A 15869-nucleotide genomic window follows, 5' to 3' on the forward strand; every position below is an offset into this window, starting at 1 on the left:
AGTTATGCAGTTCATGAGTCTGTCTGCTGTGTGAGTCTACCGCATCCCTGCTCTGGTCCCCACAGACCCCATCCACTGCTCCAGCACCACAGAGAGTCTCACACAGACACACAGCTGTCACTGGACTCTATTTGGACAAGCTGTCAACATCTTTGGATTCAATCAAAACACACATGATCATTAAGCCTGCTTAGAAAAACGGCAACAACAACAAACAGATGTTGAACTAACTTTGCACTGACCATTTTTAAAAATCAGATTTAGCTGTATTTGTTAAAAAAGAAAGCAATTGTTAACTGGTCAAATCTTGAAAGACACAACTAGGATTTGCTTCAGCCTGCTGAAGTGCGTGTTAGTACGGTGAGTAGAATGCTGAATCACTCCTCATTTGGAAGTGAAAGTGTGTGATGGAGTGTGTGTGATCCTTGAATCTGTTTGCTTCTGATAATGTTTTTTCAGTTGTTTTTTGGGTCCTGGAAGCCCTGGGGGGATCAAAGGCACTCCTGCTCCTACAGTTCAGCCATGGCCAGACATGCTGAGAAGGCATCTCAGGATGACACACACACACACACACACACTCGCTCACACGCTCTCTCACTCTCGCACACACTCACACACACACACAGAGAGACACATCCTGTACACGTGTGTGTGGACAGTGGACACACACATACACACACACACACACAAACACATACACACAAGCAGGCTTGCGTGCAGTAGTGGCAACCACTCCAGAATCCCAGCTGTGACTCACACACAAACACATAAAAACACACACGCATGCATGCACGCACGCATGCACGCATGCACGCACGCACGCACGCACGCACTACACACACACACACACACACACACACACACACACACCATCCATCCTATCCACACCCTAGTAGCGTAGCTCAGCTCCAGAGAGATGCACTGCCCTGCCTCTCTGCCAGACCCAAAGCATCATCCATCCCAGATCATACAGAAAGGCAGATCCTTCCTCTGACTGCGTTCATGGAGTCATTCCTCAACACTCAAGCTGTGAAACACACCACCACCATGGCTGAAACACACGCACACGCGCACACACACACACACAGACAGAGACATACTGTAGACACAGAGAGAGAGAGAAAGAGAGAGAGAGAGGAGAGACACATACAGTACGTACACACACACACACACACACACACACACACACACACACACACACACACACACACACACACACACACACACACACACACACACACACAACCACCATGACTGAAAAACGCACCACCACTGATTGAATCTTGGTGTGTGAGGACATTGTTCCTTGTGATAAATGTAGGCCACTTGGGTGGCATGTGTGTTGGTCTCTGATTACATTAACGTGTTATGACATTGTTTTGGGTCTCTTTCTTTCTCTTTCTTTCCCCTTCTCTCTCTCTCTCTCTCTCTCTCTCTCTCTCTCTCTCTCTCTCTCTCTACAACAGCCGTACCTTCAGCCTGTAAGCGTGAGTTCATCGCCCCTGGGTCTGGTCTGCGCTGGATCGTTAGCATATTTTAAGCAAATTCACAGAGACCTACAGTAGTTCAAAAGAAATGCGAGCGGGGAAATTACCTGTAAAGATAAACACTTCCCTAATCAAGAGAGGGGTTTTGGTTGAGGTCAGCTGGGCAACAGAATGGAAATACATAATACAGAAAATAATAATAATATAATAATAATATTAATAAGTGCTTTACATTTGGAACATTTAAAACAGAACATACATATACAGTATACAGTATATAGGCTATGTATATAGGCTTTGCTAACAAATGCTTAGGCATTATATGGTGTGCAATGAGAATGAGCATGTTTTCCATTTTCATCAGCCGTATATTATTCTGTATGTGAGTGATGAGTTAATTCAGCCCTATCTATCAAATCCGTTTCCTACAGTATTCCACCTTGAAGAGTTCTGGTGCATTTCAAGCATTTCAACTCAGACTTTTATTCAAAAACTCAGCTAGACACAGTTACTCATCCTGTACCTCTGGCACCTCTGACTATTCCAGCTGTGACACACACACACACACACACACACACACACACACACACACACACACACACACACACACACACACAGAGCGATAGAGAAATAGACACACATACAGGCACACACAGGCGCACAGACACACACAGACACACACACAACGTTGCTATCACACCAGCAGAATGATAGAAATAGACTATCTGAGTCCATCAAGTTTAATGTGGAGTTTCAGAATGTTACATTGTTGATGAGTGTGTTCTTTTATTGGACTTTTCAGAAGTCCCCTGCTGAAAGATCAATCAGACTCCACTCCCCTGCCAAGTGGCCCCATCCCTGCACTCCTCCACTAGCACTGGAGCCGTTGGCCTGCTGTTCAGGCAGAGATGGGCTGACTGACTGAATGACTGACTGACTGCTCTTAAATGAGCTGGAGCAGCAGTCTGACTCATCCACGTGGCGCGTGCCATTGGCCCCTTCCTGGTTCTGATTCACACAGCTCAGCATCAGATGGGATCTTTTTTCTCAGGCTGAAGCTGTGTGTGTGTGTGCGTGTGTGCGTGTGTGTGTGTGTGTGTGTGTGTGTGTGTTTGGTTTCTATGTGATGCTGATTATTATGAATTTGGAGATATGAAGCCATACGCAATAAAATAATTTTAGAAATCACATTCTTCAACACGAGAAGAGACTTTCCTTAGAGTTGGGCAGTGTGGGCACTTTTTTTGTTGTAGTTATAGTTATACAGTAGTTCCAGGAGTAAACAGGCCTTTAACCTTCTGACTAACATGACTCGGCTGCCAACTCTCCTTTACATAGGCTGATGGCTTTAAAGGCTTTCAAAATGTTTAAATCATTACAATATATGTTATAGTTTATTGATTATGTCATAAAAAAAACACTTATTAGCCACCCTCATTTTCATAGATTCAATCAGTAGAGAGACATTCACTCTCAAATATACAGTATGTCATAGATAAATAAACCATATTTTTCCTCTTGAAGCAACAAGTAGCGGTACTAATGTGACATTAATTATTTTTGGCTGCGATGAAATTTTGTGTGAATGTGATGCATGCATGTAGGCTAAGTGTGACATCGGAAGAAATGTCTAAGGAAGTAGGCTATGAGTATGGATACGATAAAGAAACCATTATAAAAAAAATTAGTGAGAAAGGGAGTGTCTTCTGTGTGGTCGCTATTGCAACCATCACACATACAGTACAGTAGCCTATGTTAGACTAATCAGAACATAGGCCTTAGGACATAAGGAGCTTTTTGTAAGACGACTCCTAAAGAACAGTTCGGGAACCACGACTACCGGTATAAAGGTAAACAACTTTGGTAAGATATAGGCCTACCTTTGGAGTCTTGGTAACTCGCTAAGAGTGAACGTTATTGGGAAAAAAGCCCCTGTGCTATGACACCTCTCAGGCATGTCACATATGTACTGTATTGTATCACACTTCAGACGTGTGTGGGTGTGTATCCATGTGGAGCGAAAGCATGTATGTGTGTGCATCTGTGTGGAGCAAATGTGTGTGTGTGTTTGTGTGTGTATGTGTATCTGTGTGGAGCCAATCAAGGAGGTGACAGATAAGAGAATGGATGAAGGCAGAGGGCCCTTCATCTCTCCTGATGCAGCAGAGCCCATAGAAGCTGTTCTATTCTAACCTCTGAAACAAAGGCAGTGTTGCCAGCACTCTCCTGCACCTTGTATTCAACACTTGTGGGATTTGAATCAGAGTATTACAGTATCTCAATCAGTGCACAGGCTCTTGCAAACACTGCAACATGCAGAAGACACACACACACACACACACACACACACACACACACACACACACACACACACACACTGAAGCCTGATGGTCTATTACCTACTGAAAGCCAGTTATAGGAGTCCTCATTCTTCAGTTAGTCTGATGGAGGCACATTAGCCTAACAGCTATACTCTTCATTACCCCTTCACTAAAAGCAGAATTCATACACACACACACACTGAAGTGTGACCTAACGGCTATACTCTTCATTACCCCTTCACTAAAACCAGGATTTATTTTACATGATGGAGCCTCTTCCACCTGTCATGATATAGGCATGTTTTCAGCACTGTGTACCAGCAGGTCCTATACTGTCTAGAAGAGTATTAATGCATTCTGTCTGTATATGAAACATCACTGTGAAAGAAAACCATCCCTAAATATGAATATACCTCCATATATTATCCTTCATAATTATGTTGAATTGATCGTTGATACAGTCAATGGACGGTAACACATTTGGATGCTACACAATGAAACCCAGAATTGGTGAAAGTTTGTAGTTCTACACCCACATACAGTATGTGGATGATTGATAATCTGATCATTCTCTTTAAAAACTACACTTGAATGTGACTTCAGATCAGATCTGGGTCACATAACAGATCCACTGGCTATCTGAGAACACACCAAACAGCTGTTTTGAAATAGCTCTGCTTAACTAAACAGTGCAGGTACTCTTGTCCTCCTGGGAACTTTGGCCAGAGCAGTGTGTGTGTGTGTGTGTGTGTGTGTGTGTGTGTGTGTGTGGTTTATTCACACATACAGTAGTCCCCAAAGTCTACTTGAGAGCATCAGCCAGGCTCAGTTCAGTGCAGAGAGCCCTGGCAGTGCAGTCCAGTCCACCTGAGCAGCCCAGCATGTCGCAGCACAGGGAGTATGACTGCATCGTAATCGGAGCCGGAGTCCAAGGCTGCTTCACAGCCTACCAGCTGGCCAAAAACAACCAGAGAACACTTCTGCTGGAACAGGTCAGCCGTTATGTCTGCCGGTCTACTGCTGGACCCTATGAGAAACAACAATATGCTTTATTTAGATTTGGTTTATTTATCATTTTTTTTCATTCATTTCATTCATTCATTTATTGCAAGAATATGAAAAATCCTTTAGTGTAGTGTTTTAAGAATTAGTTTGATGCCTTAATTAGAGGGAATCATTCAGCGGTCTAGTGTTACCCAGGTCGTATAGACCTGTAAACGTACTGGAACAGGCGAGATAAAGGCATACAAATGAAAATCTATTTGTAGCTCAGAGAGAAGATGTCACAACTGGGAGAGAAAACAATCCTTGATAAATGCCATTTGCTTCTCATGTGGTGCCTGAGGGTGTGTGAGGACAAGGGTCTGTAAAATGTCACGTTAGGGTTATGTTATATATGATTGGAGTTGGCATATTTATACTTATTTACAGTATTTATGGTTCTCTTTGTTGTGTAGTTCCCCCCAAACATCTGTTTAGCAGTCCCTCCAGGACCTTACGAGAGTTGAAAAGTGTTCAAAAGTGATGTGGATTCTAAGACATTGTGGTTAAAATTGCAGTGATTTTTTGATGATGCATTTTTGACATCGCAATTCGCAAAATAATACACATTTTGCATTTTTTGACAGAAATATTGCAGAAATAGGACAAAAAAGGGTTTTGGGGTCTTGTGCTAAACTGCTCCTGTTTCTAGACTAGAGCTCCAACATGTGTTTAATCCACACCCTTTGGCTCCGTTTCTGAGAGGGTTGTCTGGGTGGAGCAGCCGTAGATAATTGACTTGTAGCTGGCTGATTTTATAGGGTTTTTTAAATTTGTTGTAGTTTTTAATGTTTTTTCAATAAATGTTAATGAAAGTCTGTTCTCCTCTGTGGCTGTGTGTGTGTGGTGTTGTGCAGTTCCTGTTGCCCCACTCGCGGGGCAGCTCCCATGGCCAGACGCGGATCATCAGGAAGGTGTACGAGCAGGACTTCTACACGCACATGCTGGAGGAGTGCTACCAGCTCTGGGCCCAGCTGGAGAGGGAGACCAACACCACGCTCTTCAGGTGAGGACACACGCTGAGATGCGGCCCTGATCTGGCCCTGATGTACTGTAGACCTTATTTGAGGGAGACCAACACCACACTCTTGAGGTGAGGACACACGCTGAGATGCGGCCCTGATCTGGCCCTGTGTGTGTGTGTGTGTGTGTGTGTGTTATACTGTAGGTGTATGTGTGTGTGTGTGTGTGTGTGTGTGTGTGTGTGTGTTGTGTTTGGTTGGCGCCAATAGGATATAATGGTATTGAGTGCTTCATTGAAAAAGGCCTCTGTCGTGAGAGGATGCATTGTTTCATTCATTGTGTACGTGAAGGGCCTAGCTAGAGTGGGCATTGCCCCATGTTTGTTTTTCATTTTGATCAGTGTTTTTCTTTTGTTTATTATGTCTCATGCCTAAACCTACCAGTAGCTTATAATAAAAAAGAAGTATTCCTTCAACTTTGCATTTCTCGAGTCTCTCCATCTGCTCGGACACTTTACTACATTACCTGTGCATGCTGACGGTCTCATCCCGCATAGAATAATCTGCGTGTGTGTGTGTATGTGTATAGTCTGTGTGTGTGTGTGTGTGTGTGTGTGTGTGTGTGTGAGTTTGTGGAGGCCAGCAGGACAAATACTGTCTTGTCTAAACTGGTCTGAACCCACACGTTTGTTTATGTGTGTGTGTGTGTGTGTGTGTGTGTGTGTGTGTGTGTGTGTGTGTATGTGTGTGTTTATATGACTAAGCAGACTGAACAGGAATAAGTTGAATTGTAGTGTGTATGTGTATGCCTGTGTGTATGTGTATATGAGTGTGTATGCGTATATGTTTGTGTGTCTGTGTGTCCATGCCATGAATGAGCCATCCAGGAGACAAAGTGGACAAGGGCTGACCTTGGTCCTGTGTGATGAGAAATGTGTGTGTGTGTGTGTGTGTGTGTGTGTGTGCGTGTGTGTGTGTGTGTTTGTGTGTTTGTGTGTTTGTATATAGAGAGTGTGGAGGAAACAGCTGAATTTTTTTGTCATTGAGATGGGAGCACTGTAAATCCTGACCATATATCACAAACTCCTGCTGATAACACCATCACCCAGGGGACGTGTGTGTGTGTGTGTGTGTGTGTGTGTGCTCTCCAGGACTTGTGTCATCATTCAGGGTTGCAGCGGGGCGCTGGTCGTATTTACTCTGGAGGGTACACGAGGGTCGCTGATGAATGGAGTGGTCTGGGGCAAGAGCCAGTGTGTGTGTGTGTGTGTGTGTGTTAAGTCCCTGATGAATGGAGCTGTCAGGATCGAGGGCTATGGCTTAGGTGTGTGTGTGTGTGTGTGTGTGTGTGTGTGTGATGTTCACATTTACACTGCGGGGGGTGAGAGGGATTCACTGATTAATGTAGCTTTTGGTGTCGAGGGCTGTGGCTTAGGCATGTGTGTGTATGTGTGCGCGTGTGTTTGTTTGTGTGTGTGTGTGTGTGTGTGTGTTTGTGCGCGTGTTTGTGTCATTCATATTTACACGGCAGGGATATGAGGTGGTCTCTGATGAATGATGCTGTCCGGGGCGATGGTCGCAGCAGATGCATCACTCCCACCAGCCCTGAGAATGCAGCGAACACACACACACACACACACACACACAGACTATATATACATCCCTACCTGATGGAGTTACTGTAACTCGGTAATCAACCCCACAGAGTATGAAGTAGTTGTGTTGTTAAAGTGTTCCAGAGCCAGCATGTGTACTTGCTCTTGCTCAGGTCATGTATTCTGTATTAGTACACACATCACCACACTCTTCCTCTTTAGCAATGGGTTACAAACAAATGTTTTGGTAATTAGACCCTCATCACTGTCTGAGTGACTGCCCTAATCACTTCCTTGTTTTAACACTGAATCCCTGAGGTGATGAAGAATTGAGACCTCATCAATGGAGGAAAAGCACAAATGTGGACAGGGAAGACAGAAAAGGAGAAATCAAAGTGAACAAGCAGACATGCTCAGTAATCCAGCCTGTACTGGATGCTCTGTACACTGAATTCCATACTCAGAGCATGGACAGAGAGAGAGAAAAGCAGGGCAATGACATACAGTATACACCCAAGGACACACACACACACACACACACACACACATACATACAGTACACACACACAAAAGCAACAATCTATCAGGACCTGTTTTGATTCTTAGATATACACACAAATACAAACACACACTCTTACACACAGCCACATGCACTTATACGCACACACACACACACACGCACGCACACACACATACACACACATTAGGTCATTAACAAGTTGCCCCCCTCCCCCCCCAGGCGTACAGGGATCCTGGTGAAGGGTCCGGAGGCTGAGCTGGACTTCCAGCTCTTCAGAGACACGCTGCGGAGGAACCGGGTCCCCACGGAGACGCTGACGCCAGAGGAGTTTGCGCGCCGGCTGCCCCACATGGTGCTGCGGAGTGGAGAGGGGGCGCTCATCGACACCACGGCCGGAGTGCTGTACGCCGACAGAGCTCTCAGGGCACTGCAGGTACACACACACACACACACGCACACATACTGTACACACGCACACACACAAACACCACACACGCAAGCACACAGACACACACACATATATACTGTACACACACACACACGCACACATGTGTATGGCATCGTCCTGCTTTTCTCTCTTCTGTCTCATTCTCTCTCTCATTCACACAGTCTACCTGTAATCCTTTTTTACAATTCTCTTCTTATCTCTTCTTTTTGTCTCTCTCTCTCTCTCTTCTCCTCATCCTAGTCTTTGTCTCTATCTTCCCCATTCTCTCCCTCCTCCCCCCTCTCTCTCTCCCTCTCTTTCTCCCCATGTTGTCTCTCTCTTTGTGTCTCAGTCATAATACCTTTGCATTTTCCAGAGCTACTTCCAGTCTCTGGGCGGGGTGATAAAAGATGGAGAGAAGGTGTTAAACATTCAGCCTGACTCCACGGTAACCGTGACGACCGCATCAGGGGAGTACCGTGCGAAGAGTCTCATCATCACGGCTGGGCCCTGGGCCAACACGCTGCTGGCTCACACGGGCCTGCAGCTCCCACTGACGGTACACTAGACTAGACCACGCAACACACACACACACTTATACATACACGCACATTTATACATACACACACACACACACTCACATACTTATACATACACACATACACACACACGCACAAAATAAACACATGCCACAACCTACAGATAATGTAGGCTACATTGCATAAGAACGTTGTTGTTATGTAGTTACATGGGGATATGGCGAGGTTGTTGGCCTCTCTCTAAGTAAATAGGCCATGGCTCCAGTCCAGGCCGTTCATCATTCACCATTAAGGTTCCTGACCTGTCCATGACCTGTCCATGACTGTGCAGAGGTAGCATAGCGGTGCAGCGTTGCAGTTGAGGTCACATTTCATAACATTCACAACTCTTTGGAGCCCACAACCAACAAAATCCACAACAAGATGAAAGGGGACACCAGCGGTCCACCAGGAATAACATGTCAATGAAGGAGCATAGTAATTGGTGGTTTGTGCAGATCCTTTCTGTGCAAACAGGCAGGTGAAACAGTAAAGTGGAGAGGTTTAAGCTGCATTTTTAGAATACAATAAAATGCGGCACTGTTAGACAGATAGCACAAACAGATCATTTCCAGTGTGTGTGTGTTTGTGGGGGTGGGGGGGGATTGAGGATATGAGTCGTCCTCAAGACTTTGGAAGTTTGAAAGGATTATATATAGAAAATGTGTGATTATTCAAGCAAAAACTATAAAAAAAAAAAGCTGAGAGATTCGTATATACAGTATGCAGTGTAATTTGTTCATTTTTCCATTTCCAGTTCTATTTCTTTTCTGTTCTGGCTAGAGAACAGAAGAATGAAGCAAGGTCATACTGACAAAACCGCTAGAATTTGTTCATCACCAATGAAGCATGGAACAGTGGCTTATGGCCTAGAACGATTGCCTAGACCAGGGGTCGGCAATTAAGTTTGGCCTCGGGCCAGATATTTTCCAAGCCATTACATAGCGGGCCACAAGTTCACAACCAAAACAATGGCTAATTTAATTAATTAATATCGGAGGAGGTAAAAATTATAGGCGCTCTTGAAATGACAGGGCAGACATTCAAGCAGGCTGTAGGCTAGGTTAAATTTGTCGACTGGTCATTGGGGGCGCTATTATATGCCTGTGTCTTTAAAAAATAAAAATAAAAAACACCAGAAAAACATTTCCACGCGTTGCTGTTAGCTGTCAAAAAATGGCACTATGAACAAATCTGAAGAGAAAAGTTAACAGCGAAAACAGGATATTTAATGATGAATGGGCAGAGAACTATTCATCCTCCCTAATTGTATTAATGCAAAGCCCACCTGATCTGTAACAACTAACGAGGGTGTCTCTGCATGCAAAGAGTACAAGACGGCACCACGAAACTAAGCATGCTAATTTAAGGTTGCGTTCCTAAATAACACGCACGCTATGTTTGAAACTCGTGTTTTACTTTTCACACTTCTATGTGCGTAAATTGCCTGTTTGATGTCAGGCCTGTTTAAAAGAAGTCGTGTTTTAATTATCACCATAAGCCTATCTGTCCGTTGTTTGAATGACAACATGTGTTCTAGGGACTAGCTTGGAATTTGAGAACCACGCTGTCCACTGACTTCATTTGTTTTTGCATGTTGTGCGTTAACGCTGCACCTCGCTGCGTGCTTCTTCACTCGTATTCAGATGAAACAAATATCTAAGCATTTAGATTGCTTGAAATTCTTCTGTTCTGGAAAGTTACGTTTCAAAATAAAGAGCATGAGACTGGCAGTCCGATTTTTAAAAAGTTTTTTTTTTTTTTTCATTCTCTGGTTCAAAAGATCTCACGGGCCAGATATTTTTGCTTGCGGGCCGCATCTGGCCCGCGGGCCGCCTATTGCCGACCACTGGCCTAGACAATGCTAAGAGTGCCTTCTGAATGGTTGAGAGGTATGCCTGTTCATGTGTGTTTCTCTCTGTGTGTGTGTGTGCGTGTGTGTGAGAGAGAGAGTGTGTGTGTGTGTGTGTGTTTGTCTCTGTATGTGTGTGTGTGTGTGTGTGTCTGTGCCTGTGCGGCAGTGTGTGTGTGTGTGTGTGTGTGTGTGTATGCCCTTGCCCTGTGCTTCTGGCTGTGTGTCCAGGTGGTGAAGATTAATGTGTGCTACTGGCGGGAGAAGGTTCCGGGCGCATATGGCGTGGATGCCCACTGCCCCTGCTTCCTCCAGACCGCCTCAGAGGGCGCCGAGTACCACATCTACGGTCTGCCCTCCAACGAGTACCCAGGGCTGGTCAAGGTGAGTGACCAGCACACCTCCATTTTACACCTGTGCTATAATTGCCCAATTCACTCGTATTCAAGTAACAACAAACAATAGTTAACTGATGGGCTGGACATTGGCTAATTATTAGTTAGTCATTTAGTCCACACATCTGTTTGTCAAACTATCTGTTGGCATTTCATTTCATGGTTAAGGTTAATGTTAGGGGCTGGATTTGCTTAATGATGTGATGTGCAGATATTGTACGACAAGAATAGTCTTGTACTGTAGATACTGAATTTGAGTCTTAGGCCTCTGTGGGCAGACTGTCCAAGAACACCAGTTTTTGTCTGACATTGGGCCCAAATGTTGTAGCAGCGCCCCTGGCCACAAGTGTGTTCAGATGGGGCCATGGCTATGACTGGGAAAAGCAGTGGAGTGACAGCTCCCATCAGGCAGAAAGCCCTGAATGCAATTTTCACACACTGTAATGCTCTATCACAAAGTTCTTACGGATGAACTGATAGAGGATGAGCTTAGTTCATTTTTACATTTGCCGAGTTTATTTTTACATCTCCTAGTGGATTTTGGGAGACCGTTTGGGAACCCCTGTACATAGCCTTCCACTGAACTTCACTTTTAAGTGGCATCTCTTGACAAAGGAAGTGCTAATGTAAGATTTTTTCAAGTATAATTTTGGGCTTTTTATGACTTTAATGATAGGACAGTGAAGAGTGGCAGGAAGCGAATGAGAGAGAGAGCAGGGGTGGGATCTGGAAAGGACCACGGGGCAGGAATCAAACCCAGGTCGTGGGCGTACGGTGCAGGTGCCCCAGCCAATGGTGCCGAGGCTGGGGCCAGATCTGATTTTGTGGGTGGAGGATGAATGAACAAAAATCAAAATAAACACAGAAAAAAATAGAAAAGCACTCAGAGAGCGCAGACCTCCGCCCGATTGTTCTTCCTAGGTTGTCACTTATATTCAGATCGCCACCATGTGGCCATACCATGCCATTACACCACTAAGCGAAACACATAAACGGCTCTGACGGTGTTACGGATCACTCCCAAAATGTAATTGTTTCTTCCTTGGGTCATTTCTGACCTTCCCTAAAAATGTCATCAAAATCCATCCATCACTTTTTGAGTTATCTTGCTAACAGACAGACAGACAGACAGACAGACGCCGGTCCACAATGAGAACATAACCTCCTTGGCGGAGGTAACCATTTTGTATCTTAAAACTAAATTAATTGGTAAGGGAACTGGAATAAAAGCGATATGACACTTGTTGTCATGGTGTTGGTGAAGGCTATTGCCTGTAATGGCCTTCGGTTTCTCACCTACAGCTGAAGTACAGCCATGGCAATATTCTTTACCACCTCCACTCCCACAGTCCTGTCATATTACTTAAATAGATGATTGGCTTGGGACATCTGCCTGGAGGGAAGTACTCGTAGTTCTAGATGATGACTTTTTTTGTCTTCTGACACAATTCCTTCCCCAGTTAATCATCTCTAGGTTGCTCTAGTCACTCTCAGAATCCATTAACTCCTGGTCTACTTAAAACAGAAATGGAAAATGCTATTTATAAATTCCAATCCAACAAAAATTGGAACAGATTGATGAACGCAATCCCAACTAAACACAATGAAATGGGTTTTTGATGAGCGTGTTAGGCCTTTTCTAACAGTGGTGAAACTGTGGAGCCAACATAGACTACTCAATTGTTTACATGTTTACTCATATTAAATTGAACACTAATCTTCATTTGCTTCATGTTTCAAAATGGCTGGTCTTTTGCTTTGAATGGATGGAATGTTTGAATGTTTGATCATTTATTGCAAAATGCTATGCTAAGTGATTACGCCCTGGGATGACTCATGATGATTGTGATGACTTGTGGAATGTCTCTCAGAAAATAAAAACAGAAATCTGTCAATCAGAAATTAATAAAAAGTTCGACCGGACTGTAATAGTATTCATCATTATGCAAATATCTTCCATATATATTTTCTATCTAATAATTGATTTAAAAGATTATGAGGCTTTCAGAGAGCTGTTTTTTATTTTGTGTGTCTCTTGAGGTAAAAGCTTCTGCCAAATATATTTCATTTTATATGATAGTGTTTGTGTACGTTTCTTTGGTTTAAAACATGGTTAAAGAATAACACCTTCACCTTAATATGGATGTTTGTTTCACCTAAACCATGGTATCTGTGTGTGTGTGTGCGTATGTGTTCCCCTCAGATTTGCTACCACATGGGCAGTGAGACGGAACCTGACAGTCGGGACAGACAGACCGACCAGACAGATGTCCGGATCCTCTCTCGTTTCGTATCGATCTACCTGCCGAGCCTGGAGCCAGAACCGGCGGTGGTGGAGAGCTGCATGTACACGGTTAGAACCTGTCCCAGCGCTATCTAGAGCCAAACCGAACCGCAGAGGTTCAAGTGATTCTGATTGTCTTGCTACCTGATATGAGTTTGTTTCATTAGATCTAAGTCCGACCAGAACATAATTTTGTCCTGATCCACCATATTCTCAGAACCCAATAGAACCTGTGAGGTTCTGGTGATTTAGTTTCTCCAGCCACTGGAATTTTATTTCATTGATATGCACAGGTGACACCAGACCATCACTTTGTTCTCGACCGGCATCCTACACACAAAAACATCATCATCGGAGCAGGCTTCTCAGGTCAGTGGGGGGAAGAGCAACCAGTGACCCAGGATGTTAGCCTGGCTACATCTACATTTATTCATTTAGCAAACACTTTTATTCAAAGCATGTTATGTTATGTCATGTTATGTTACAGCTAGGGGTTAAGTGCCTTGCCAGGAATTGAGCCCACAACATTGCAGGCTACCGCACGCTAGCCCAGCTCCTTAGCCACTACACTAGCACCAGGCCACTTCTCAAGTCTCACTCACTCTGAAGGGTGGCCAGAGTTTTGACTGATGCATTGCGATAACACACACTTTCTCTTTATGTCCTCATCATGTATTCATTAGTGTGTAAATATAAACTGTTTGTTTGTGATACGCCAGTGTAAATGCACATCGTGGTACCAATGTAAACACACGTCATATCAATATCAGTCAGAAACATTCATCATAATACCTATTCACAAAAATGTGAATACAATTGAGAACTGTTGTTTATTGCAAAAGGAGGCATTGCATTGACAATCCTTTGATCATTTAATCATGATTGAAATATGCAAGAGGCACAGTTGTATTGGTAAAAGTGAGTTAGTGTTCCAATGTTCAGTTGTTCAGTAAGTGTGTCTACAACTACTATCCTCTCATACCTTTCTGGCAGGTCATGGGTTTAAGTTTGGTCCAGTGGTGGGGAAGATCCTGTGTGAACTCAGCCTGGGGAAAGTGCCCTCGTACGACCTCTCACCTTTCAAAATCCAACGCTTTGAGACCCCCATGAAGTCTTCTCTATAAGCGTGTGCACACACACACACACACACAACGTAACTGGAAAATATCACAACAGACTCAGAAATCACATGTATAACTAGACATGACAGAAATGACAAGAACATGAATTCACAGTGGCAATAAAAAGATAAATAAAAACTCTCTACATGAAGGCAGAAAAAAAAGAATAAAAAACAACAAGCTCTCCCTGTCACGTGTTGCTACACTCTGGTAAATAAACACTATTACAAAACAAAAGCGCTAATTTAAATGGCATCTTCTCTTCTGTGTCATCTTGCGTAATGATCATCCATTAGCTGAACAATATGTCTCCCTGTTCCTCTCCGGCTCCATGAGACTCTTAATCGGCAGTCAGGCGAACCGTGACGACAGTCAGTCTCCACACCCCGACAGCTCCCTGGAGGGGGGTGGTGTGTGTGTGTGTGTGTGTGGGTCGCTATACAGTGGGGATATCACTAGGGTATTTATTAGCCAGCCGGTAAGTGAATTTGTATTGACTGAGCCAGACAATGGGCTCATTAAAACACCATTAGCCACGGAGGGCCCGCTCTGTCTGCCGTCTCCAGCCCGGGGAGGACAGGCGGGCAGCGCCATGGCACGGCGTCTGAGGCGGCTCATCGCTACGTGCTGCTGCTGCGCGAGAGGAGAGCGGAGGAGCCCGGGGCGGACTGAAGGACACTGGGTCGCCTCTGGCCCGCATCTGGTCCAGCTCTGGCACGAGTCCGTTCTGGATCCACTGGCTGACAGGTGCTGCATCATTTATGCGATTCATTTTCCTGACAGGTGAGGTTCAGCTGGGGGGATTTGACCTGCATGTAATAAGACACCTGACACACATGGCAGCGTGGCCTTCGAGTCGTCGCGTCGATAACTGTCAGGCCGATGTTCTCAGTCACACGTTATAGAAGAGAACGCCGCGGTCTGTCAGGGGTGTTTTATTATCGACTAATCGCCTCGACTCCCATGATGCAATTCAACACGGCCAGAGACGAGACATAGGCCACTGGGTATTACAGTGGAATGACTGATTCTGAAGCGTCTGGGTCCTCAGCAGTAGAATGCGGAGGTCTGCGGTTATGTCCATAGCGACTGCCCTCTCCCCGAGTCTCCGTGTGAGAAGTCGATACCGTGTAGCCTTGCGTGGGTCTCTGTGGAGGCTGGGTGTTATTCTGCTCCATAAAAGCCTGATTCAGGAGCAACACTCTTTAAGTGGGATGTGGGCGCTTTTCAATCAAGCTTCTCTGAGTAATAGAAGCACACACACATGCAAGCACACACACACACGC

General features: G+C 44.6%; 1 protein-coding gene across 2 annotated transcripts; it reads left to right on the forward strand.

Moving 5' to 3' along the window:
• The first annotated feature begins 4628 nt into the window (after positions 1–4628).
• Positions 4629–14833, forward strand: LOC134080749 (peroxisomal sarcosine oxidase-like). 2 transcript variants are annotated; one of them, XM_062537339.1, is made up of 8 exons: positions 4629–4800; positions 5707–5855; positions 8146–8359; positions 8730–8912; positions 11015–11167; positions 13382–13531; positions 13756–13831; positions 14456–14833. In XM_062537339.1, exons 1-8 carry the CDS (start codon positions 4690–4692, stop codon positions 14584–14586), a joined length of 1167 nt encoding a protein of 388 aa, XP_062393323.1. In that variant the 5' UTR covers positions 4629–4689; the 3' UTR covers positions 14587–14833. The 2 variants fall into 2 exon arrangements, with proteins under 2 accessions (XP_062393323.1, XP_062393324.1); XM_062537340.1 differs by lacking the exon at positions 4629–4800 and having other exon boundaries at positions 5848–5942.
• The last annotated feature ends 1036 nt before the right edge of the window (positions 14834–15869 follow it).

This window comes from Sardina pilchardus, chromosome 5 (assembly GCF_963854185.1).
Source record: "Sardina pilchardus chromosome 5, fSarPil1.1, whole genome shotgun sequence".
NCBI lineage: Eukaryota > Metazoa > Chordata > Actinopteri > Clupeiformes > Clupeidae > Sardina > Sardina pilchardus.

Excerpts from the sequence above, each read along its gene's own strand:
- LOC134080749 (XM_062537339.1), top strand. The coding sequence starts at position 4,690 with ATGTCGCAGCACAGGGAGTATGACTGCATCGTAATCGGAGCCGGAGTC. Across the intron at positions 8,360-8,729 it reads GAGCTCTCAGGGCACTGCAG|AGCTACTTCCAGTCTCTGGG; the intron begins GTACACACACAC and ends TGCATTTTCCAG. Across the intron at positions 13,832-14,455 it reads CATCGGAGCAGGCTTCTCAG|GTCATGGGTTTAAGTTTGGT; the intron begins GTCAGTGGGGGG and ends CCTTTCTGGCAG.